At 40.0% G+C, this 26,416-nt stretch overlaps 1 protein-coding gene across 2 annotated transcripts in view; it reads right to left on the reverse strand.

The window, feature by feature from the left end:
- Window positions 1–307: 307 nt before the first annotated feature.
- The window catches only part of XIRP2 (xin actin binding repeat containing 2), a 168,801-nt gene continuing 142,692 nt past the window's right edge, over window positions 308–26,416 (reverse strand). For both annotated transcript variants that reach the window (XM_030579997.1, XM_030579998.1), the window contains 6 exons: window positions 15,375–15,482; window positions 15,000–15,072; window positions 14,243–14,376; window positions 4,013–13,487; window positions 1,190–1,323; window positions 308–394 (listed from right to left, as the gene is read on the reverse strand). In XM_030579997.1, the coding sequence (XP_030435857.1) occupies window positions 1,229–1,323; window positions 4,013–13,487; window positions 14,243–14,376; window positions 15,000–15,072; window positions 15,375–15,482 (9,885 nt within the window). In that variant the 3' untranslated portion in view covers window positions 308–394; window positions 1,190–1,228. The remainder of the gene's footprint in view (window positions 395–1,189; window positions 1,324–4,012; window positions 13,488–14,242; window positions 14,377–14,999; window positions 15,073–15,374; window positions 15,483–26,416) is intronic.

Genomic DNA, 26,416 nt, shown 5'->3' on the forward strand with positions numbered 1-26,416 from the left:
CTTTGGCTTATTCATTTTAACCTCCTCTTCAACAGAAAATGTTTTTTGGGGTATAACATGATCTATAGAAGGAGGCCAGGTAATCTTTAATTTGCCTCTTTCTGTAGATCTTTTCAAATTGTCATCCAGAGTTTCAGAATGCACATACTGAATATCTGAATGCACGTCTGGTTCAATTTCTGTATTAGGCTTAGATTCGATAGGTGTCTCATTACTTAGATTTACCTCTTCAGCATGAACATTGCCAACTGAGCTTGTTTGGTCTTTGGAACTCCATAATTCCTTGTGTTGCTTGTGTCCAAAACCTTCATCATAGTTTCCTTTAGACTTGAAAAGTTGCTTAAAATGGGGTTTACAGTATGATTGTCCATGGAGAGATGCATAATTTCCCAAGCTGTCAAATGGAAGAAAATTTGTTTGATAGCATCTATAGATCTACCAAGAATAAATACACCAAGAATATTCAGTTTTAGTTGACCTGATAAGTACTCAAAAATTACAGTAGCTATAGATATCTTTATGTATATTTTAGCAAAGAAACAATAACATTTATTTTTAATTTTAATGCATTGGTCTCACCAAAAAAAGGATCTTTAGTATTTGAAACCTTATGTATTGTAAATTCCTATAAAATCTAAAAATGTTGGTAACAAGAACCTCACTTTTATATTATAAAAATAATAATTAAACTATATAAATGGATGAGTATTTCCTACAGCTACAGAAACATTTTACAGTAAATGGACTAAACTTAATGAAAGTATAGGCTGCCAAGAGGAATGATCCCTAGCACTTCCTTTATGCTTTTTTAAAGTTCATGACAGTTGCTAGTGTATATGACAACCACTGAAGTCCTCTTTATTTTCCTACAGAAGAAGTGGAAAACATGCAGTACCGTCCAAGCTTCTCTACACTTCTCTATTAGCACACCTCGGTCCTTTTCCTGGATGACAGGATTTATTCATATGCATGTTTACCTAGGCCTGAATCCTGCCCCCAGTGAAGTAAAGGGAAAAATTTCTATTGACTTTAGAAGTACATTGTCAGATCTATAATCCTTGCCTGGAAGAGCTCCCAGGTCTCTTGACCTCTGATCCAAAGCTCTATAGGCTGGTTGTCATTGATAGGAACACGGTTGCCAGTTACAGCAGTACTTGCACCTGTGAATGAATTGGTAGTTCCTCCTTACCTTAATTTACTGCCACAGTGGTGACATCGGAAACATGATTTATGAAAGATTTGCTTGTCGACAACTAGACATTCCATTGGATAAACTTTCTTTTGACAAAGTATGCATGTTTCCTTTTCCTGAAGTTGCAGTTTCTAGAAACAATATTTTATAAAGGTCATATATCGGTCCTCAGCCATGTGTTAGAATTTATTTCTAAAAGATGTCACTTTATCAGTCCATGCAGAAAATGAATGGTTTATATGGAAAGTTGCAATGCCGATTTTTGTCAGCTGATCCACGAATTGATAAGTAATCTACAGATTTTAGGGATAAAATATAATTCAACTAATTGTAATACTTTGAAAGCAAAAACCTGTTCACTTTTTCAGGTGAGTAGTTTCATGAATTTTAATAGGACTTCACTTCAGGAAGCCAAGCAGAATTTTGCCCTTTGCATGTAATAAACATTTTTTTCTTAAAGTGAGATGGTATCATAAAAAGGAATGTTAAGTTGGATTGAGTATATTTATACAGAACCCACCTCTTTGAATCTGCAATGTCATTTAAAGTTATATACGCAGAAGGTGAATGTTTGAAACTGTGATTTGAAAGCTCTGCTTAATTATGCCAAAAGCAAATCAAGGAACTCCATTACTGCATTAACCTGAAAACTACATGCACATATGTTGCAAATATGATAGGATATAATTATTTGAGCTTTTTACAGTTTTCATTTTCATGGCTAGTATTCTGTTCAGTTAATTTGCAAGAGAGAATTAGCTACAATACTGATATTAGCTAATTATATCAAATCCCTTCTTTTATGAAGCATAACTGATTGTAAAGGAAACTAGCTATACTCCAAAGTACAAAGCACCAATAGAAAGTTTATTTCAGGAAGGTGAGGGGCAAGAAGAGAGGAAGATAACAGACAATCTGCTTGGCTTGAGAAAGCTACAGTGCTATTTTGTCTTGATTTATGAATTGCCATAACATGCATGAAATCCATTTTAACAGGCAAATACAAATAATACAGCATTAGAGTGGGCTAAATTCTCTGCTGATGTAAATATTGCTGCTCCATTATCATCCGAGTTCTGCACCCATTTACACCAGCAGAGAATGTGGCCCGCTCTAATGTTATATTATTTGTATTTGCCTGCTAGTACTGATTTTATAGCAATTCATAAATCAAGACAGAACAGCAGTGTAGACTATACAACTGTGCCTGTATCTCCTAGAGCTGTGCAAAACATCCAAGGAGAAATTAAAAATCTTCAAAATTTGCTTAGAAATTACCTGAATGCAAAATTTTCCCCCCATAAGTGAATAGACTAATCAATGTTGATTGTGAAGTTATCTTTGTACTCATGTCCCTGAAAATGTCAAGGCACTCTTCGTAGTACAGTCTGGATTTGGTTTCCTGTTGTTAGCCTGAGGGGAAGGCAGGTGGTTGAATTCACACAGCATTTTGACAGGTTCCCTGACTGTCTGAGGGATGTACACATGTGGATCTGGGCTGTGCAATTCCCAGCTCAGGAGACATTTCCATGCTAGCTCTGAGCTAGCAGGTTAAAAATAGAGATAGCATGAGTGGCAACATGAGTGGTGGGAGGGGCTAGCTGCCCCAAGCATGTACTGGTCCAAGATGCCCCTCCCACCACTCACGCTGCTGTAGCTATACTCTTGTTTTCAGCACACTAGCTCAATCAGAGCTAGCCTGGGTATGCCTCCTCGAGCTGGGAATCACACCAAGTGATCACACACATAGATATACCCTATGCCTTAGAAATATATACCTAAGTTAGAGACAGTGAGTGTACTAAGGCTATGTCTTCATTGTGCAGTTAACCCAGGAGGCAGGTATCCTGTCTGAGCACCATGGGTAGCCTCATGTGGGTGTGACCAACTCCACTGCAATATAATATAATTAACTTAAAGCAGCTCCAAATTTGGGTCAGTGATTTTTCTGTGTGGGTGGTAGAGAAGGGTACTCTTGGGCATACAAGTAAGACCCAAATTAACTGTGCAGTGAAGGCATTTTTGATTCATTCTCCCAGGCCTGGATGGAGCACTGAAGCCATGGGGACCCAGGCCTCTGTGGGAGAAGGAAGTGTCTCTCAGTGGCAGGGCCCGGAGAGAGAGAGGAGAGAGGAAGGGGATATTTCCCTCAGAACAGTGGACAGAAGTGAAAGTGACATTTTGCATTTTTGTATATTTCAATGCAAGATAAAATTTCAGGGTATGAATTCAACCAACATGAAATGGCAAAAGTTTTACATTAGATTTTGTAAACAACTTCTTTACTTTTGCACACATTTAATTAAAACCTACCCTAAACAAAACTCATTTTGTTCAAATTCAAGTTTTGTGATTTAGCAAACTTAGAACAGATGCATATAAAACATGCAGATTGTTATACCATTATTGCTATGTTGGATTGCATGCAAACACAGCAGTCACTTAACTGTTTATCTCAGTTAAAAGCACAATGCCAGCTATTTGTTGCTGTAAGAAATGAAATGCATTCTATACGTATTTTTGTTCCAATATTAATTCAAATGCAATATTTACCTTGGCAAGAAAGTCCTCAAAACTCAACATATCAGTATTTGTTAGTCACATACTCAGCACATCACTTAAAGCATTTGGAAAGGGAAAATGATTAAAGATTGCTGAGAGAAAAAGAGAGAGCAAAAGTGAGGAAAAGCTTGTTAGTTTTTATGTTACTTTGTTCTGTGATTATAAACACACTTTTCATTAATTGCCCAATATACTGAGGTTGAATCTTTTTTTTTAAACAGTTGTTAAGGTTTCTTCACACTTTGCATGCTTATTTACCACTGATAAATGCTGATTCCTGGTGGAAGCTACTTCTCACTTCAGCTTCAGAAGTATCTGAGACTGCGTAGCCAAGATTATTAAACACTCTTTCACTTTCCTGCCATGTGTTCTGAAAATTCCTTAGTAGTTCTTCGGGTGAATCAGCAGCAGAAATATCCAAAATGTGTCCTGAGATTACATCTTCATATGTTGGAGGTGCATGCTTGAAGCCAAATCCTGACTGCCTCCCATCAGCACTTTGTGATGTAGAGGTGGCAATCCTTGATTCAGTGACTGTGTTGGCAAATCTATCCAGACCAGAAGCATGGTCGGTATGATATGTTGCTTCCAAGCAAACCAGGGGTTCAAATGAGTGCTCTTTATCTTCACATTGCTGTCGTTGATAAGATATACCTTCCTTTGGGTCTCTTGGCTGCTTATAAGGAGAGTTTCGTAAGGTATCTTTTCGCTTTTGATTCTCCAGAGATGTCAGTCCAAATTCATCCTTGCTAAATGTGTGTCTGTCTTGTTTTATTTTGCTATTCATTCCACCCCTTTCAAAAACTCTTTTCTCTGATTTCACATCAAATCCTGGATTGTCCTCTGATTTCCCTAATAACAAATCCATTTCATCTACACTCTCATAGTCTACTCTTTCAACTACAGTGACTGGTTCCTTTTTTGTATGTCTTATTTGCTCAGATGCTTCAAATTTACAAGTAAGCCCTGACTGGTCAATCTTAGGGACTTTAAAACTTACTGTATGTGGCTTTAAGTATTCTGGAATGTTTACTGGATCTTGGTGCGCTTTGTTGTTGTTTTTCTCTGCTTTTCTATTTTCTTCACGTGTTTCTTTTATGTTCTTTACTGTACCAGCAGTTACTTGAGATTCATGTATAGTTTCTGAGGATGAAGGCTCCATCATAGCATGTGTTTCAATTTTAATTTGTCTACGAAGAGTTACAGGAGATTTAACAATCTCTGATTTTTTTTCTACAACTGGAACTGATGTTACTGACCAGTGTTGTGTTACTCCTTGAGATAGCTTTGCTGTAGTGCCTTTCAATTTGGCCAGTTGTTCAGAACGGCTCCTTGGAGGAGACGGGGAAGAGGCTGGCCTTCGAATTGTAGATGTTGGTGTTGCAGATCTGCGTGGTGGGGGAGGAATAGGAGTACTTTTTCTTTGGCTGGCAGGTGAAGAGAGTGCTTCCTTCAGAGGAGATTCTGTCCGTTTAGATTCAATTGTTATATAAGTAGGTGATGGCGATCGCATTCTTAATACTGGAGAAGAAGTTCTGAATTCTGTTTGTTTGATTCCACTGTACTGCTGTACAATTTCACGGTGCACTGATTCTTCTTTTATAACTTCTTTCATTTGGTGTGAATCTCTTCTGTTGGAGCCAATGCTGATTTTTGATATTTTCTGTGACAAGCCTCCAGAACGAACAGAGTCATTTTTGGATTTCACTGTTTTTGTGGACATCATAGCTGTCTGGATCGTGTCTTCACATGAGGCTAGTATTTTGACTGCTTGATCTTTAATATCTGATAGCTCTTCTTTCATCCTTTCTAAATTATTTTCTGTTGCAATCTTAACTATATTTTTCTTTCTTTCTTGGTCTATAAGCCATACCGGGATATTATTTAAAAATGTCTGAAATGCTTTCATACCATTTTTATTTGGCTCAGCTTCAAACTGTTTCACTCTAGACAAAACTTGCTGCAGTTCCTCCCGTTTCCTTAAGGATTCTAATATATCGACTGCAAATTTTTCATTGTTCAGCTGTGATCCTTTTGATGGAGGAGAAAATAGAAGTTTGTTCTGTGTAATCTCTTGTTTTGGATCTGTTTTCTTTGGAAGAACCTGTTTTAGTTGTATGCCCTTGTCTTTGGCACATTTGCTTTCTTGTAAACTATTATATTGCTGGGATAACTTTTTATTTTGAACTTTATTTTCAGAAACACACACATTCTTTTGCTCAACAATTTGAGTCTGTGAGTCATGATGTGTATCAATTACCTTTTGCTTGACTACCTTCTCTGTTGATTTATTCTTAAACTGATCTTGTTTTTCTGGAATTGGTACTTTTTCTTCTTTTGGACAAACTACTACCTCGCCTTCATTTACTACTTTAGCCACTGAGACTTTCTCATGCTTGATTTCTCCATTTTCTGTTTCTTTCTCATTAACTAATTTTTGTTTCACTTGACTGGCATCTTTTTGGCTTACTTCTTGCATATTCTCTATGTGTTCTAAAGGTGGTTTTTCCCTCAGCATCTTTCCACCAACGTGCTTCTGGTGATATTCTTTTGCAACACTTCGTTTTTTCCTAGTGTTAGTACTTATGTCTTCTCTCTGTTTTTCCTGATTTTGTTGTTTGACAACATTTTGAACATTAGTTCCCTGTTGTTTTTTGTGTGTCTCAGAATCTTTGTGTGTTTCATGTAAGGTTTGATCTACAATTGGAAGCTTGATAGTTTTAACTTTGAAATGAGGGGAGATAATTTTATTTTTGGACATGTGCAACTGCTCCACAGTCTTCAGCTGCTCTGCCTTATGCAAAGTATGTTCTTGATGGATGTGTTCCATTTGACAAGATAAATTATGTTTTGGAAGATCCTTTGAACCTTCCAGTACTTTTTTTCTAATGTGATCTTCTGCTGAGGTTTCTAAAATGTTCTGAAGCTGCTCAGTAGCTGATGATACTACTAATGATGCAAACAGTTGTTTACCTCGAGATCCTGTTGCTTTTAAACTGACTTGAAAGTCAGAATAAGAGGGTGTCGTTTTTTGTGGCATTACAGAGGGAACTGAACCTTGTAAAGGAGTTTGATCCTGCTTGCTTGATTTTTTAAATGGTACACAATTTTCTGACTCTGTTTGAACTGGACTTCCTCGAGTCTCGCTGTTTGTTCTGACAGTCTCATGACAAAAACTTTTGACTTGCACTTTCTCCATCTCCTCCCTTTGCTGTCTGTATTTTTCTTCAGCAATCATTAAAGGGGTTTTAAATTTTCTGACATAAGGTTTAGGTTTTATTTGTGTTGGCTCTGCTGGAAGGGAAGGAGATCTTTTAAGAGGAAAGACCACTCTTTTCTTGGCCAGTGGTGTCTCTTGCAGAGCTCTGAGTGGAGGATTAATCACTTCTGAAACAGATGATGGCCTTTTTATCCCTTCTGTTTTTGTATGAGTTGTCTCCTGTTTCTGTTCATGGCTAACCACATTCACTAGAGCTGTGGAATTTTTGCTTTCTCCAGCTGCTGTGGTAATATCCATTTCTCTGTATGTCTGAAGAACAATTGGTTCAATTTTTGGAGGCATTTTAGACTTGTTAATGTCTAGCTCCTTAGAAGGTTCCATTTTGAGAAATTTCTTTGACGATGGAACTCCAGCTGGTTTACGTGATGATGTTTTGGCCCTGGCATTAAATTGCACTGGCTCAGGCACAAACTGTTCTGGATATTTTGGAAAATGTTCTTTCTTTTGCTTTGGCTGAGAAACAGGAAAAATCACCAGGGGAGGGGGTGGGGGTGGTAGAGGGAGAGCAGGCAGAAACTCACTTTCAGATTTGTCATCTATTGGTGGTGGGGGAGGAGGAAAAAAATCAAACTCAGCTTTGGTCTTGTCGATAGGTGATGGAGGTGAAGGAAACATACGTCTATCAGATGGCATCATTAATAGAGGTGGAGGAGGCGGTAGAGGAAATTCAATTTCAGATGATGCTACTGATGGTGGTGGTGGAGGAGGAGGGGGTGATGGTGGTGGAGTAGATGAGGACTCTATTTCTGACTTAGCTTTCCTCACAGCATTCTTGGCTGGATTTAGAGGATTTTTCACTGCAAATTGGAAATCTGACTTAGCAGGTTCCACTTTAGTCTCTTCTATAAACTGTCCTACAGATTTCTTATTTTGCTGATGAGCATCTCTCTTTTGAGTCCTTTCAGTTTCTTTAAATTTATTGAGTGCGTCCTGTGCGAGTTTTACTTCTTGTTTGTTGTTTATATTCTGTTCTGCTGTCAGGGAAACTACAGCTTGCCCCAGCTGACCATCTATTTCATTCTCTGCAAAAACCTCTCTAGAATGCTGAGCTTGTTTTGTTTCTTGCTTTATCACTTGCTTTTGAAAATGGCCAGTCGCCTTAGAAATCCCACTAAACGACATTTTAATTGGTTGTCGTGTAGTTCTGGATTTGGAACTATCAACATTATTTGACATTTTTGCCTTTTGTCTTGTCTCCTTTTGATAGCTTAGGTTGGAATATTCATTATCTTTATGCTCATGAAGTAGATTCTGTTTCTTTTCAGCTATTTTTTCTATGGACTGTACACTACTTGTGGTGCTATCCTTTTTCAGAGCTCTAGATGTCTCTGATTTCTCTGTTCTCACATCTCTCTTAACTTTACCACAGAGAGAAGACTGGCTGGTCACATGTTTTGCTTCTTTTTTTACATTGCCTTGGACTCTGCTTTTACCCATTGATTCATCCACTTTTTTCATGATCATGTGTTGAGAATTAGATAAGCTCTTTATATGTTTTTTATCTACATCAAGAGACTCAGTGCTCTGTTCTTGTTCTAAATGGATCTTTCTGGTACCATGTCCACCTTCTTTGAGGAAAGTCTCATTTTCAGCATGTGTTTCCTCATGATGTTCATGGACAGATTTAACATTCTTTTGTAGATTATGTGACCTGTTACTTTGGTGCTGGGCTATATGCTGTGTCTGGCTGGTGCTTTTTATATCTTCCTTACCATTTACTTGATGTTGTACAATTTTCTTTTCCGCAGAGGCTTCTAGGATGTTTTGTCCAGCAGTCTGAATATCTCCTCTGATTACACCTTCTGTGTCTACATTCTTGAAAGACTGCAGAGCTTCTTTTAAAGATCTTAATATTGACTCAAGGTCACCTCGAACAACCTCTTGTTTCAGGACTTCAATTTTTGTGGTTATTTCTTTTTCAAGGGACTCAATGGCCTGCTTAATATCACCAGGTATGACATCAGGCTTCTCTGTTTCTTTCAGTTGATGGGCTAATTCTTTAAGAGACTTCAGTATTGTGAGAATGTCGGCTTTTATAATTTCTTCCTTTTCTATAAATGTTCTCTGATTTATGGCCTGACTGAGGGAATTTAAAGTTGCTTTCAAATCATCTTTTATAATATCTTGTTTGTTTACATTACAAGATGTATTTTGTGGTTCTGTCATAAAAATTTTAACTGCATTAGTCACATCTCCAGGGATGATGTCAGTTTCATTAACTGTACGTTGAGTCTGAAACTTCTGTTTCTTTAGTAACAGTTTTGTGCCTTCTACATCACCACCAATTATTTCCTCCTCCTCCTCCTCTTGTTTCCTTGTTGTAATTGTTTCAGTTGACCCTGTCTGGAGTAGTTTCAGATAATCCAAAGCTCCGGATTCTATGCATGCTGTGAAAAACTGAACGTTTCCCCTCTCTGAATCATCTATTTTAGCTCTTTGGGATAGTTCATTATTCATTGTGGAAGACAGAAGGTTGTGAATAGTATGTTTCACATCACCACCTATCACTTCATCACGCTGGATTTTATTGTCAGCTCTTTTGTGAAGGAGAGAATAGAGTGTCATGTTAATATCACCTTTCTCATTTTCCTGAATTAAAATTCCTCGTTTTACAGAACTATCCTGACTAAATAGGTTTTTTATAGCTTGCTGTATATCACCTCTCACTATCTCTTCTTTTTCAACATGAACATCTGTTGATTTGTTCAATAAATGAGCTTTGGTCAAATCGACATTGCCCTTTTCATCTTCATTTACTGTAATTTCTCTTTTGGTAATGCTTCTTTTGGATAACAGGTTCCTCAATATGTTTCCTAGATCCCCTCTAATAATCTCTTCCTTTTGTATTTCAGGAGTCTCTTGATTCATTAGTTTATATTTTGCCATTCTGACATCTCCAATTTCATCTGCCTCAAGGATAATTCCATGATACTCAATGACTTTGTGAGAGTAAAGTTCTTTTAAAGTTTCTTTGATACTTTTCCCTATAATTTCTTGCTTTTCAACCTTATTTTCATTAAATTCATGGAAAGGTGTCGTTTCAAAAAGCCAGGTTGTTGTCTTTACATCTGACTGAGGAATTTTTTCCCTGGTTATTTTTATTTCACTTTCATCAGTTTCCTTAATGGAATCTAAAGGCTGGTTTTCAAAAAGCCACACAGCATGCTGAACATCACCTTCTTGCACATCTTCCTTTGTGACTGTCTTGACATCTTTATACTCTGATCCCTCTCCTCTAATCTCATCTAGTGTGTGTGTTTCAAATAACCAAGTGGAAGTTTTAACATTGCCCCATTGGATTTCACTGACACTTACTGTTCTTACATACATGCCTTTATTGAATCCTTCAGACTCAAATAATTGTTTGTTGGCCTTCACATCACCACCCTGGACACTGTCAATAGTTGGCACAATTAATTTTTCATCATCCGAAATTCTGTCCAGTGGTCGTGTTTCAAATCTGTATCTGACAGAGCTCACATCTCCTTTCTGAATATCTTCCTGGGTGACAGCTCTAATAACATACACATTATCTGATTCATTAATAGATCCTAAAGGTTTTGTTTCAAACAACCACCTAGTCCCACGTACATCTCCATGAATCACTTCTTCCTTCTTAACTGTTGTCACTTCATGATAATACCCTTCTTTGTCTTGAATTGCATAAAGTGGCTGGGTTTCAAACAGCATTCTGTAGTTTTTCACATCTCCCTTTGTTATTTCTTCACTAACAGTTTTCTTGGTGGTGGTATCTGCAGATCCATCTTTAATCTGGTCTAAAGAAAATGTCTCAAATATAAAGCAGCCTTTTCTTACATTCCCACCATGTATATCTGTTACAGTTCTGACTAATGTAGCATCTTCTTGGTTTTCTTTTATTGCATCAATAGAATGGTTTTCAAAAAGCCATCGACAATGCAGAACATTTCCTTTCTGTATATCTTCACTTTGCACAGTTTTAATTTTTTCCAAAACTTCCTCTGAACTGAAATGTATGGAATCTAGTGACTGATTTTCAAATTTATATTTCATGGTGGAAACATCCCCAGGCTGGATATCAATTTGCACTACTCGTTTGAATTCCTTTTCTTCTTCTCCTTGTATATTTTCTAGATTTTCTGTCTCAAAAAGGACACATGCTGTGCGGACATCACTTCCTTGAATATCCTCCTGATTCACAGTGTGTAATTTCACTCTTGTTTCTGATTCGTCTTTTATTGCATCAAGCGGCTGGGTTTCAAAGAGCCAAGTACAGGTTTTGACATCTCCTTTATGTACTTCTTCATTGTCAGTCACTATCTCAACCTTGTCATACAGTGATTCCATTGGCTGAGTTTCAAACAGCCATCTACACATTTTGACATCTCCTTTAATAACATCTGTAGTCTGTTCTGTTTTACTTTCTTCACTTTCCATATTGCTAAAATGTTTAATAGAATCAAGAGGCTGAGTTTCAAACAACCATTTAGCTGTTTTCACATCACCTGATTCTACTTCTTGTGAAGATATTCCTTTGATAATCTGGATTTTTTTAATGCTCTCATCAAATTGGTCAACAGGCCTTGTTTCAAACAGCCACCTGCAGCTTCTTACATCACCTCTTAATACTTCTTCTTGTCGAATTGTTTTAACTTCATGATATTTCCCAAGACTATCTTGAATTGCATATAATGGAGTTGTTTCAAAAAGAGCTTTATGCAACTCTACAGTACCTCTCCTTATTTCTTCCACATGGATTTTATGTGATTCATCATATTTACTTAAATTGCTTGATTCAAATATATGTTTGCAGCTACTCACATCTCCTCTGTCAACTTCTTCAAGTTTCACTGTTGTTATAAATTCCTTTCTTTCTTCTCTAATCTGTTCAAGAGGTTTAGTCTCAAAAATCCATTTTTGATGTCTCACATCACCTTTTTCTTCCTCAGTGGCAACCACCTTTTGAAGCTTACCGATATCTGGGCTATCCTTTAAAGCATCCATTGGTAGTGTTTCAAATAAATGTTTAGTAGTGCTTACATCACCTCCTATTATTTCTTCAGGTGGCAGATGAGTTGTGTCATCATTATCTTTTAGGGTATCAAGAGGCTGAGTCTCAAAAATCCAGCATTTTCTATAGACATCAGTTCCTAGAATAGCTTCCTTCTCAGCGACAGATACTTCTGAGTCCTCCTTGATAGTATCCAAAGGTTGTGTTTCAAACACCCACTTTGCCTTGTGCACACCACCTTTGATGCTTTCCTCCACAGAGATTCCACGAACAACATTAATTTCCACAGAATCTTTGTTAATCATATCTAAGGGCCGCGTTTCAAACATCCAACGTGCTGTTCTAACATCTCCTTTTTCAATGTCTTCTCGGTGAACAGTTTTAATCTCCAATATTTGACCTAAGCTGTCTTTAATAACATACATTGGTTGAGTTTCAAAATGCTTTATGCTTCTCTTCACATCTCCTTTAATCTCTTTAAGCTCAGATTTGAGCTGCAGCAAGTTAACTTCATCCACTGAGTATAGCTGCCCAAGTTTATCCAGATGCTGGGTTTCAAACATGTATCTCACAGTTTTGACATCACCTCCAGTAATTTCTTTAATGAAAGTTTCATCTTGTTCATTGTCATGATGAATTTTATTCATTGAATCTAATGGCTGAGTTTCAAACATCCACGTGGCTGTGCGGACATCTCCTCTAGCTAAATCTGGAATTTTGTCTGTATTTTCTGAAGAGTTTGAAGAATGTGTACCCAGTGCATCGATAGGTTGTGTTTCAAACATCCAGGTAGTATATTTTACGTCTCCACCTGTAATGATTTCTTGATCTGCAATGCTTTTAATGTTGCTCAGTTCAGGAGATTCATCTTTGATTGAATCCAAAGGCTGGTTCTCAAAGACCCATCTCATAGACTGAACCTCTCCTTTTAGGATCTCGTCCCATTCTAGGTATTCTCTCTCAGGGCTTATACGCTTCTGAGAGCTATTATCAGTGTTTTCAAAGACACATCTAGTTTGCTGTACATCTCCTAACACAGAGCTGCCTATTTCAACCTTACTAGATACAATATCAGAAACTTCATTAAAATATTCTTTTTCTAAATTCTTTCTTAATTCTGGGTGAATATGTTTGTATAAACGTTTTAATTCATATAAATTTCTTTGCTTTGAATATAAATCTTTGGGGACTGTGGGCTTTGCTGGAGAGGTGGATGGTTCAGGGGACTGGGAAAACTCTTTCATTTCTGATAGCGCTTGTAGTATGTTTGGTGGTGAAGGAGGGGAAAACTCTTCTGTGCTTCCATATTTAGAGGAGTTGGTGTAAGCTGTAACAGCAGAAGCAGTTCCATATTCTGTTTTTCGTCTCACAGAAGTTTCGTGTACTCTACTTTCTGAAGCAGTGGCAGCAGAAGAGAAGCTCACTGCAGAAGGCCATACAATGTCTTGGAACTCATTTTCAATCTTTAGGGGACAAAATTGGTATTTTTAAAAAATCATTTCTAAGATCACAGCTTTTATTCATTCTATTCAAAGGGCTTAGTCCTGCAAGATGCTGAGCTATGGGATTGCAATGGGAGTTGAAGGTGCCCAGCACCTCCAGAAGTTGCTCAGAGCCTTGTAGAATTGAGCATAAAGGGAACATGCTGTTTTAACACAGCCTACATAAGGAAAGCAATGTACTTCTTTCAAAGAGGTGCACAGTGATTTTGCAGCTTTGCTTTCTCTGCTGCAACCATTGCACATCGTATTATTTATTAGCAGTTTATATTTGTTCCATTCATTGATGAAATTTATATTCTCTGCATTTACCTCTGATGAACCAAGGTGTCTACTAAAATTTTTGAAGAAAAATAATAATTTTTTTTTTACATGAGTCAAAGGAGAGAGAGAGAAGATTGCATACAGCAGAGGAAGACAATGGAAAAACAAGGATTTTTTGTAAAAGCTGTACTTTATCATATAATATACATATATTTGTTAGATTTACTTAATATAATTTTCATTACTTCTTACTTAATGTGTAAACAGTTTCCAAACCCACCCATGTTCCCACCATTTCTACAATGTAGTATTTATTTTAAAATTCAACTAAACAATCAAAATATGAATATGCTGAGATTTGAGCAATTGCACAAAGGGCAATGTTTCAACATTCTGGCTAACCTGAACACTGCTGGTCTACATATATAGAAATTCCACTTATTAAAAGCACAGACCTTAGTATGCTTTGCAGGTGTTGCAATCTCCCTGTCTGAGAGAAGAGCCTTTTCCTGGGCTGTCTTTTCAAAGTGCTGTTTTAAAAACTGTGTTGAAATCTTTGGGATCTCTTCATTCATAGTTTCATTGACTACTGCAATAAGAAAAGAAGAAAAAAGGGTTTTTCTAAGCCTGGTATTTTATTATAATTGTCTAACAGTGAGTTATTTAAAATAAAGAGTTATTAAACTAAACCAATTGCACTCAACCTTGCAGAACTGTAGAGTCACTCGGATGAAGACACAGAAAATCATAGAATAATTGCAAAGAAACATATCACATATTGTTTTGCAATGTGAAACTTGTGTTAATGTCAAAACTAGAGCTGGTTGAAAACTGAAAAATCAGCTTTCATGAACATTAATCATATTGTGCAGAGCTGTTATTTCAACCATAATTTTACCCATTATTATTATTAAATGGGTTTTTGTTTTAATAAATGTTAGGAGAATGGATTTTCTTCATGGCCCCAAGTCAATAGATCTTTTAACATGTGCTTAAAGTCCAGCTCATGTACAAAGCACTTCAGCAGGTATTTAAATTAGCATGTGCTCCTTAAATCCCATCAAAGTCAATGGGTGTGTTTTGCTGAATAGAAATGGATTACTGGGCCCATATATTTACCTGTGAACAATGGTATTTTTGTGCAAAGTGTATATGCTGTTTGTTATTTCTTAGTCTTTATTCTCCTGCTTAAAATCTTCCTGATTTTCTTACCTGTTTCATCAATACGTTGAGTGAAATTAGAAGCCTTGCTTGTCTGATGGGTAGATTGTTCAACATGAGAAACCTGTGGACAAAATTTTTATTTTAATATAGGATTTCTGTTTGCATGCAGACACACAGAACAAATGCTTTATGAAGGTAAAGTCTGAGTGAAAACCCAACTAATTAACACATTGAAGCAACACTTATAAAACACCTATTTTAAAATGATTGCCTACCACAAAATCAGGGAAGTTTCCACTAGCACATCAAAATCTTGTTATCCTAAGTGCTAACAGAGTTAAAAAGCAAAGCAAATAATCAGTCTCAATATCAGCATCTCTGTACAGTGGCCTGGTGATATAATTATTAATTGATACACTTAACCTCTTCTGTTTGAAAGGCTTCCAACTGAGTTCCTTTGGAGGTCACTTTCTTGTGTTCAGCTTCTCTGCTGCTGCTTGATACCATGAGCTGACTACTACTTGTCACCTCCTAAAGACAAATAAAAGTAATTACACATTAACAGTTTAATGGTAAATTGAAAAACTTAATGTTTGCCTATGAATGGCTTTTCACTAATGTTATCACTTAAACAGCATGGTTTGAAAAATATACTTTTAGCAGGTTACCATTATTAATGTAGTTTGTATGGATAAGAACTATAAACAACCAAAGAGAGGCCATGTTATATAATAGAACATATGCCATCATTTCATTACTGCAGTCCGTGTTTTAAAGCAGGTAGTGAAGTTCCATGGATAAGCATAAGGTGCAAAGTGATGAGCACATGATGTTTCTATGTGCACAAATGGAGGGTGCATAGACATTTTCAGACTCATACTGCCTTCTGTCTTAACAGAAGATCCAATGTAATATATGTGCTGCTTTTTTATATTTGAAAAGAAAGGCAATTGTGGTCTAATAGACTGAGCAAAGGGCTGAAAGATTTGAGATATAGTTTTATATCTGTGTAAACTAAATTAATGTATATGATGCCTATCATGGTGACAGTTGCATTCAGTTTCATTCCAGATTCTGCCACTGACTTGTTTTCTGACCTAGTGCATGTCACTTAAGTGTGCTTCATTTACCTATCTGGTAAACATTATTCTTTCAATTTTACAATCTTCATAAAGTGCTTTGAGACTTCCTGATGGAAAGCATTCTATAAGTACAAACTATTATTATTTATAGCCATTTCCACAAGTTTTTTGAATATTTTGCCATCTATGCTTGACAAATCAACTCGCCTATTTGTCTATATCGATTACGAAACTCCTTCGTAAAAGAGGGACTCACCCATTAGTTTCTGCTGAAGTTAAGCTCCCAATTTAAAGAAAAAAAAGGTGTCTAGTCCTTCTTCAGAAAAAATCCCAAATACTCAGTGAGAATACAAATCGAGGCCATGTTGTATAACTGAGGCTTCAGATATGCAATCTGAAGAATAGAGAGCTATTGACTTCCTAAATCTCCAACCTTGGCACCTGCTTTCAGCCAAATAAGCCATGAATGTAACAATTCCCTCCCCTGCCCCATGCACTCGGTCACTTTATGGCAATAGAGTCATTACTCCTGCCTTGGGACCAAGGCACTTCCATGGAGCTTGCACCTACATGAGGGAATGTCGGGGGAATCTATGTAGTGGAAAATCCACTGATTGGCCCCCAAATCCCTGCTGCACAGTGGGCTGCCAGGAAACTTAGGCTTCATGGATCCTCATGGTAGGCTTTATGACCTCCATCCACCAGGCAGTAACATTCTCTGATTAGGCTAGAAGAGGAATTAAAATATTGGTACAGGTAGAATAAATCTTCTGGCTGGTGACCCACTGGATGATTTAGTGGGTCACTAATCTCGTTTATCTTAGTCACTGCCATGGTTGCATTGTAAAACTGCATTTAGGGTTTGGGGTGGGCAAGATGGGGACATGATTGACATTACAGACTGTAGTGGGGCGGCTCCCCCACTCCAACGGAAAAAGGGTTAAAGTCAGCCCTGGGAAAAGGTTGTGGCTGAGAGCTGCTAAGCTGGGCTGCTTGGGGAAGCAGCTGCAGCTGGGCCACGCCCCATTCAGGCCACAGCTGGCCTGTATAAAAAGGCTGTGAGCCAGAGGCCCAAGAGAAGTCACTCTCCAGGCTGGGAGAGAGCAAGGCCTGGCTGCCTGCAGAAAGGGTACTGGGAGGGCTAGGGAGAACCAGAGGAGCACGGGAGCTCCAAGCTGGCAACACACCAGAGACCTGGTCCAAGGCCCACAGAGGTACTGGGAGGCAAAGGAAGGCAGCAGGTCTGAACCCCCTTGCCTCAGTCTGGGCTACTGCCAGTCATCACTAAGCCCCCATTCCCTGGGGCAGACTGCAGTGTAAAAGCCACTCATCATAGGCAAGGGGGTTCAGACCTGCTGCCTTCCTTTACCTCTCAGCCACAACCTTCTCCCAGGGCTGACTTTAACCCTTTTTCCGTTGGTGTGGGGGAGCCGCCCCACTACACAGATATGCAGCAGTTCTGAGTGTTAGCTCCCCAGAAAGACAAAAAAGGCTTCAGCGTTAACTCCCCCCAAAGGTGAAGGGAGGCAACTTGCAAAGATTTAGGGATCAATCCTACCCTCCATCAAATAGTTATATTTTACATATATGTATGTATTCGCACTTAGACATGAGTGTTTTAGATCTGTAAGTCACGATCTCATTCTTGAAAAAACTCATCATAAGATGCAAAATATGTTGATGTTTGTCATTATATGTTGTTTGAATTGTATAAAGGTATTAAAAAGGAATATAATTAAGCTTAATGTAGTCAGAAACCAAACCTAATCACAGCATCATTGCTGCAACTTTTATATATGCTTATGAAATAGCTACTATGTTGCTAAAAGCCACAATGGCATAAAATAATAGCCATAGCTATCTAAAGCTATAATTAACAGTACCTGAGGCAGCCTAAACATTAAGGACCAAATTTTGACCCTGTATTTACATGGCTATGGATGGTGGAAGATAAGGAGGGGTCTTCCTACCTTTATCTTGCTTGCTTAAAAGCTGGTTGAAATTCCACTTGGGGAAGCATATGGGCTGCTACAGAGATGCTGCTCCTCAGAACAATCAATCAAAAGGAGCAGGGAAAAGACAGACCCCTGGTTCCATCCATACGTCTGTATTGGCCACCAATATTTTGTCAGGGAGAGTATAATTCACCCCATAAGGCGCGCGCGCGCGCACACACACACACACACACACACACACACACACACACACACACACACACACACACACACACACACACACACACACACACACACAGAGAAGCATTCTACAAAATGCCATTCTGTGCTCCTCACTGTTCCCAGTGTACAGCTGCAGCTAAATCTAGTCCTAATATTAACACTGTCCCATTAGCCTGATTAGAGTTATGCCTGCAAAGAGAAGATGACTTCTTTGTCTGTCTTTCTGTGATGTACATTATTACATTTTTTAATTTCATTCACAGTGGCTAAATCAGGGGTGGGCAAACTACGGCCTGCGGGCCAGATTTGGCCTGTCAGGGCTTTGGATACGGCTCACGGGATTGCTCCCCATGGCGCCGTGGGTCCCACACCACTCTCAGAAGAGGCCGGCATCATGTCCCTGTGGCCCCCAGGCGGGGAGGCAGAGGGCTCCATGCATTGCCCTTGCCTCCAGGCACCGCCCCCCACAGCTCCCATTGGCTAGGAACAGTGACCCGCGGCCAATGGGAGCTTCGAGGGCAGTACCTGGAGGCGTGGCAAGGGCAGCGCACAAAGAGCCCTCCGCCCCTCCCCCGCAGGGGCTGCAGCGCTTCCCAGAGCAGCGTGGGGCCGGGTCCAGGGCAGGCAGGCAGAGAGCCTGCCCTGGCCCCGGTGCGCGTTGCTGCCACCTTGGAGCCGCTTTAGATAAGCAGTGCTGGGCTGGAGCCCAAACCCCTCCTGCATTCCACCCCCCAACTCCCTGCCCTAAGCCCCCTGTCTGCACCTCGCACCCCTTTTACACCCCAACCCCCTGCCCTGAGCCCCCTCCCGCAGTCCACACCCCTCCTGCACCCCCGCCCTATGCCCCCTGCCTGCACCTCGCACCCCTCCTGCACTCCAACTCCCTGCCCTGAGCCCCCTCATATACCTCACATCCCTGTGCACCCCAACCCCCTGCCCTGAGCCCCCTCGTACACTCCGCTCCCCTGCTGCACCCCAACCCCCTGCCCTGAGCCCCCTTGTACACCCCACACCTCTCCTGCACCCCAACCGCCTTCCCTAGCCCCCTCCTGCAGTCCGCACCCCTCCTGTACCCCTGCCAAGCCCCCCCTGCACTCTGCACCCCTCCCCCCTTCCCTGAGCCCCCTCATAAACCTCGCACTCCTCCTCTTTCCCAATCTCTTGCCCTGAGGCCCTTCCTGCACACCACACCCCTCCTGCACCCCAACCCCCTTCCCTGAGTCCCCTCATACACCCCACACCTCTCCTCTTTCCCAATCTCTTGCCCTGAGCCCCTTCCTGCACACCACACCCCCTCCCACACCCCACACTCTCTCCCACATCCCAATCCCCTGCCCCGGCCCTGCATGAAATTTTCCCACCCAGATGTGGACCTCAGCCCAAAAAGTTTGCCCACCCCTGGGCTAAATACTTCCTAATTTCAAGGATGGAATAATTTGAATTGCATAGCACAGGATCAATAGCTTGTGTATGTAAACAGTTCATGATTGTGGGATGTTCACAACTCATTACGACTTTGGGAACTCACACCTGGTGAATGGTGTGAAGATCTCAGTTTGTGATTCTTTATGCATGAATGTGCTATGTGCACTTAACTTCCAAAATCCAAATTTCAGCCAGGCCTACACTGCTGATCAGAGGTAAAACTTGTGGCATGAGTAAAATTAGAGTAGATGAGAAAATGGTTATTTTTTTCTTTGCCTTATAGGGTACAATAATATTGTCTAAAATATATAACTGACATGACAACTAAGAACACATAAGAAGCTGAAAAGTGCTAGAGATCAATAATATGCATTTAAAGCAGCTGGTAGAGAAAGGCATAGAACGTTAATGACATTATGATACCAAATTCATCCAATATTGAGACAAAGGAATAACACAAGTAACTGTGATTCACCCCTACACATCTCCACAAGAATATTAGAACTCTTTAAAGTTTTGTGAAGTGGGGCACTACAGCAAGAGGAAGAATGCTGTGGCCAAGATGCTTAAAGTTTTACAAAGATGGCGGGTGCCAGTCAGACATGTATAATTCTATCAGGAGAGAACAGTTTCAGGAATCCATCTGTGCAGGGATACAGAAGACAACAGTAGAGAAAAATATCAGTATTTTTTGAGCTAGGTGTGAAGACATCTTCTACTATGATGATTTTCCCTGTGATCTAGGGTCCTCTTTAACACACTGCCAACTAGACAATGGTTAGTCATGTGGCAAGTTGGGACAGCTGTTCATTATGCATAATGTTCACTTCATTGTTACTTCATCCTCTTATTCTCCTCCACCCTTCTCTTTTGTTGGTTCCTTCCACCTGTTAAATCTTATCATTATCGTGGACTGTGGGCTGTATGGGTAGGTACTGTGTTATTTAAGTGTATGTACAACATCTACCACAATGCGACCTAGATCAGGATCTCTAGAGACTCCTGTTGTATAAATAATAAAAATTGTTTAAAAAATTAAAATAATCTTTAGAAAGGAGTAAGCAAACATGGGCATAAGTCTCTATATATGTGCATTAGGGGACTGAATTTTTATTTGGGCGTTCAGATGCTATTACTGAATAGAACTGTAATTGCTACACTAGTTTTATATGTTAGTGGCGAATGCATCAATTTTAGAGCCCCTGGGCTGCCATAACTTACACAGAATCCTGTTGTAAAATGTTCCAAGATTTGTTTTTCAGTAATTGTCTGTGTTGTACACTTTGGACCTAGGTTTGCCTTTTCCTTTTATCTACATTTTTTGGAGTTTCTCATCTCTTTGTTGTGGCAGAAAAGGAAAGAGGATTACTTTATAGAGTAAAATTATTTGTATGGAGAAACAGAAAATCTGTCAAAAAAAAATAGGACTGGATAGCTTGATGATCCACACTACGAAATATAGCCTTTCACCAATTCCTATTTGAATCATGTTGGTGTTTATCTTAATTTGTATGTTGTGCCCACCACTCAGTCTCTGTTCAGGTACCTAAATCAACATTTTATACATATCTTATTAAAATAAAAATGTATTCCAGGATACAGTTCTGTACAAATCTATTGCCCCGTACAGGTAAAAGCATAAGTATATTCATGAGACTTAAGATTTAGTTACCTAAATTTGTAATCATATGATGGCTACTCAATAGCCTATTTGGAATGGGTCTCAATCTGATATAATCTTTCAGTTTATCTTTCTTTATAATACATCCAGTGCACCTTTCACAGTATTTATCTAAGCGCCAAATACAGCAGATTTACACAGAGATTTCCTAGTGGACTCCACCGTATATTCTTCTCTTCACCTCTCCTAGGTTTGGTAGTTTTGCTTATATTGTTAATCTGTCTGTGTGTGCACGTGTGCGTGCATGTGTGTGTTTTCACTGCCTTCAGTCATTGTGTGGAAGACTTTTACAAAAAGGTGAGTCTTGGACCATTCTTTGAAATATGTCAAGTTAGGGCTCATGCTTATCTTCTATGACTGCCAATTGAGGAATGAGCTGTCATTTATCCAAGAATATTATCCTGATCAAGGCACCTGTTGCTACGTCTTTGTTCAGGGTTGATGATGAGTCCTGTAAGATCCTGAATATTCATTTTACTTTGTTGAATGGAGGGCAGATGCCTTCAATGGAAGATGAGATAATGCTTTGGCTACCCCTTTGAAGTGATTTCTTCTTTCCACCAACATTATGTCAATCTGAGCAAGATTCTCCTTATCTTGGGTATGCTCTCATTCAGGCACTGGAATATTTTTGCAACTAAGTTCATGTCTGCTGAGTGGAAGATACACTGCTTTGCAGCTTCTAAGACACAATCAAAGAGGTTCTCTTCATTTCCAGCCTGGCAATAGTGTATTCCTGAAGAAGTCTTTGTGTCTTTGTTGAATGGATTCTGATAGATTTTCTGTCATCAGTGAGTTAGTTCTGCTTTCACTGTTCATATAATGTGGCTTGTCAATGAATGGAAGTGATTTATGGGGTTGATGAAGGGGATTTAAGGACAAAAACATCTATGGTTGTGGCTACCATACACTTATATTGTTCTACCTACTCATCAGCACGTTGGTCATTCAGTTGGAAAGCTAGAGTTTCTAGAGCATTTTTAGAGTACACTGTGTACAAGAATCTTTAAGATAAAATCACTGTGGCTGGTTCAACTAGTCAAGTGGGAGTAGTGGGGAAACCATGATCTCTTATTGGATTAGTTGGTGGATGGACCAGGAAAGCAGTGTGTTTATTATGCTCCCAATGTCCACTCCCAGGCTAAAGATAAGGTTTCACGTGTGACTGACAGAGTGTGTAGCCACATCACATGACCACCACCAAAACTTGCACCATCTCAGCCATTTCAGCAGAAAAGGGAAAGAATGACTAGCCACAGAGAGTGAAAAGTAGTGTTACCCCATGAAGGTCTCCCCAAAACAGGAATGAAGATGCATGGGCAGTGTGGGGCACAGGCACTGCTGTTCCCCATTTTGTAGGCAAACCACAGATTTTAGTTTTCAGTGTCATTAATATGGCAACTTTCACAAGCACTAAATTCATTGTGATAGAGTACAAGGTATGAAAGCCTGAGTCAGCACTCTGGTTGCAGCAACTCCAGTCAGGCAAAGCAGATTGAGGCTGACTAAGCAGAGCTGTGCCTAATTTGGGGTGGGACAGGGCAGGGCAGAAAGGCATATTCAAGGGTAGGCAACCTATGGCACGTATGCCAAAGGCACCACGTGAGCTGATTTTCAGTGGCACTCACACTGCCCGAGTCCTGGCCACTGGTCCAGGGGACTCTACATTTTAATTTAATTTTAAATGAAGTTTCTTAAACATTTTAAACCCCTTATTTACTTTACATACAACAATAGCTTAGTTATATATTATAGACTTCTAGAAAGAGACCTTCTAAAAACATTAAATTGTATTACTGACATGCGAAACCTTAAATTAGAGTGAATAAATGAAGACTCGGCACACCACTTCTGAAAGATTGCCGACCCCTAGGCTAATTAATCCATTAGTCAAAGCCCACAAATAGGCACAAGAAGGAAGTGAAAAGGGGGAAGCAGGCAGGAAGAAGGGGAGAGAGATTGTTAGCCCTTGCTTGATAAAGGAGCTATATATGTTATGAAAGTGATGGGACTCCTTTATAAATGTAACTTTAGCGCCCTTGTGGCCAAGATGGAGTCTGCTCTGCAGGCAGCTCTTGCCAAGAGACAGCACACGCAAGAATGAAGCAGGAGAAATCCTTTCTACCCTAGGGGCACCTGTTCCAAACCCCCCAGAGTGAACACACACACACACAGGAACAGTACAATGGATATAACAAAGGGAAGTATTTATTTACAGAAGGATGAGAGGAGAAATACAACAAGAGGAAATATAAGGGGAGCAGTAAAACAAGGCTGCATCCAAACCAAGGCCCCATAGGCCCAGTGGTAGCACAGTCTGGAAGGGCAGACATCGAGCAGTGTGTCTGCACACAGAGTGCAGGAGTTCTGAGCAAAGTTCCAGTCTGGTGGTGAGTCTTGGGTGCTCCTGGTCATCTTCGGTGCCAGTGAACTCTCCCCAGCAAACCCCTCCGGTGCCCTCTTCTGCCGCTCTCTGCAAAACCACACAGAGCGACCACCTCCCCACTAAACTAGCTACAGCCTTCCTCCTTTTTCCCAGTGCAGAGTCACAAGCCCCAGTACTCACAGCCCCACGCAGCTCTGGGCAGCCGTGATACTGGGTCCAGCTCCAGCCTGTCCTTCTCAGGCGATTCCCCCGGCACAGTGCTCCTCCTGAGTCCTGTCCTCGGCTGTCCCCGATCGGGCTGTCCTCCTCAGGCAGGTTCTCCCTGCTTCACTCTTCCAGGGCCTGCAGGCTGCCTCTCCCTCCCTGGAGCTCCATCCCCGCCCCCTGGAGTTTCCCTCCTTTTTTCTTACTCTCCTCCTCCCCCCCCCCGGGAAAAAGATTTAAAGGGCCTATGCTATCTAAACCCCAAAGGGGTTACATAAATAAACTGGAAAAAGTGTTGGACCAGCACAAGGGTCTCTGTGTAGTTTGTCAACTGAGACAGAAGCAGGACCAAGGAGGCCCTGTTACACTCACATTAAAAAAGAGAACCATGAGGATACCTGCAGCACAAGAAAAAAAACCCAACTATTTGACTATTATTTGCATAGTTCACTAACATATTTTGAATAAAAAGCCACACTGTTTGTTTATCATAACAATATTTTAATATGAATATGTAATAGTACCTTCAGTACAACTGTTTAAATAAGTGAAATGGGTTGTTTTCCATCTTGGATCAAAATTTTGGATTCATCTATACTTTGAGATTTGTATCCAAATTGAAAAATTTTGTCCCAGGTTTGATTCAATGATCTTGAGTAAGCTTTCCGCTACTAAAGTATATAATCACGTTTTCCATGAAAGTGCAGTTCCATTATGAATAAATAGGATTTAATGGTCTTGCACTAGCTACTTAATCTAAATTTAAAGACTATTGCACAGTCTGAGTGATTTTGTTTTCTGTGAATTTGACTATTTCTGCTGATTATTTGAATGAGAATCCTCAACTGGGTGTAAAGGGCAAAAATGCTGAGGCTGATATGCTAAGAAATGCCACCTTTATCAAAGATAAAAGGGAACCATCTGAGTGGCTTGGTAGAGAACTAGATTTAAAAACTACTCAACCTCAGACAAAACCAGACTTACCATAGAAACATCACTGTTCAACTCTGGAGGTGAGAACCGATCACATTACAGTAACTCCTCACTTAAAGTTGTCCCAGTTAATGTTGTATTTATTGTTGCTGATCAGTTAAGGAACATACTTCTTTTAAGTTGCGCAATGCTCTCTTATAACGTTGTATGGCAGCCGCTTGCTTTGTCTACTGCTTGCAGAAAGAGCAGCCCGTTGAAGCTAGCTGGGGGGAGAGGCTTGGAACCTGAGTGCACTGATAGCTCCCCTATCAACTCCCCTAAATTCCCTGTGTGGCAGCCACCCAGCAGGCTATCAATTGTCGGGCAGTTCAGCTGTCCCTCCCCCCACTGCCATGTGCTGCTCCTGCCTTCTACCTTGGAGCTGCTCCCGGGAGCCTCCTGCTTGCTGTGCAAGGGGGTGGGGGGGCAAGGAGTGCTAATGTCAGGGTGTACCCTTCCCTTCCTGCTCCTTTACCCATCCACAGAGTGGGGGGAGGGGGGACACGACAGGGTTCAGGACAGAGGGAGCTTGCTGGCAGCAACTGCTGTCTCAACTTACTGATCTACTTAACAAGGCAGTGTACTTAGAGTGGGGTCAGCCTACTTAGAGGGGCAATGAACGTCTCTCTCTCACACACACAAAATGTGTGTCTCTGTCTCTCTCTGCCATGCTGTCTCCCCTCCCTTCATTCATGCTGCCTTGTAGAGTATGAGGCTAAATAAACAATAATGTGTTAACCCTTGAGAGCTCAGCTGAGTACTAGTTCATAATTTAGGGGTAAGCCATTCCCCGGGAAATATTCCACCCTTTTCCACCCTCTGACTCCACCATCTCAACCAAGCTCCACAATCATCATTGCTGTGTACAGTTTTAAATTGTTTAAAACTTATACTATGTATATGTTTTGTCTGGTGAAAATTTTTTCCCTGGAACTTAACCCCTGCATTTATATAAAGTTGCATGGGGAAACTAAATTCGTTTAACATCATTTCGCTTAAAGTAGCATTTTTCAGGAACATAACTACAACATTAAGCGAGGAGTTACTGTATTTGTTGGCATAGCCTACCTCATTGCCCCTTGCAGATAAATGGCAGCAAAAGATATCCCTTGTCATTCTAAAAATAGGGGCAAGAGCTGACCTTATGTGACATGAATAAAACAGCTGCAGAGGGAAAAGGCTGAGTGAAACACCGAATTCACAAAAAATGAAGCCTCACTTTTCATATATATTTTTCTAAATTGTATCCAAATCCTCCCTGGCTCCTTATGAAGTGAAGTCAATGAATAAGTTAGGCATATTTTTGCCCTATTCAATGGCAATATAGAGCTCCTATATTGTATAGCACTTTTGATCTGTAGATCTGACAGCACTTCACAAAAGAAGGAAAGTAGCATTAGCCCCATATTAAAGATAAGGAAACTGGCCTAACTCTAGGCACTCAAGTTTGAAAATGTTGCCCTAAAGTTTTGCATTAGCTCTAAACCATTTCTCTATTCAATCCATAAAACTCGAACTAGATTATCTGGTTTCTCCCT

The sequence above is a fragment of the Gopherus evgoodei genome, chromosome 11 (genome assembly GCF_007399415.2).
Source record: "Gopherus evgoodei ecotype Sinaloan lineage chromosome 11, rGopEvg1_v1.p, whole genome shotgun sequence".
Lineage (NCBI taxonomy): Eukaryota > Metazoa > Chordata > Testudines > Testudinidae > Gopherus > Gopherus evgoodei.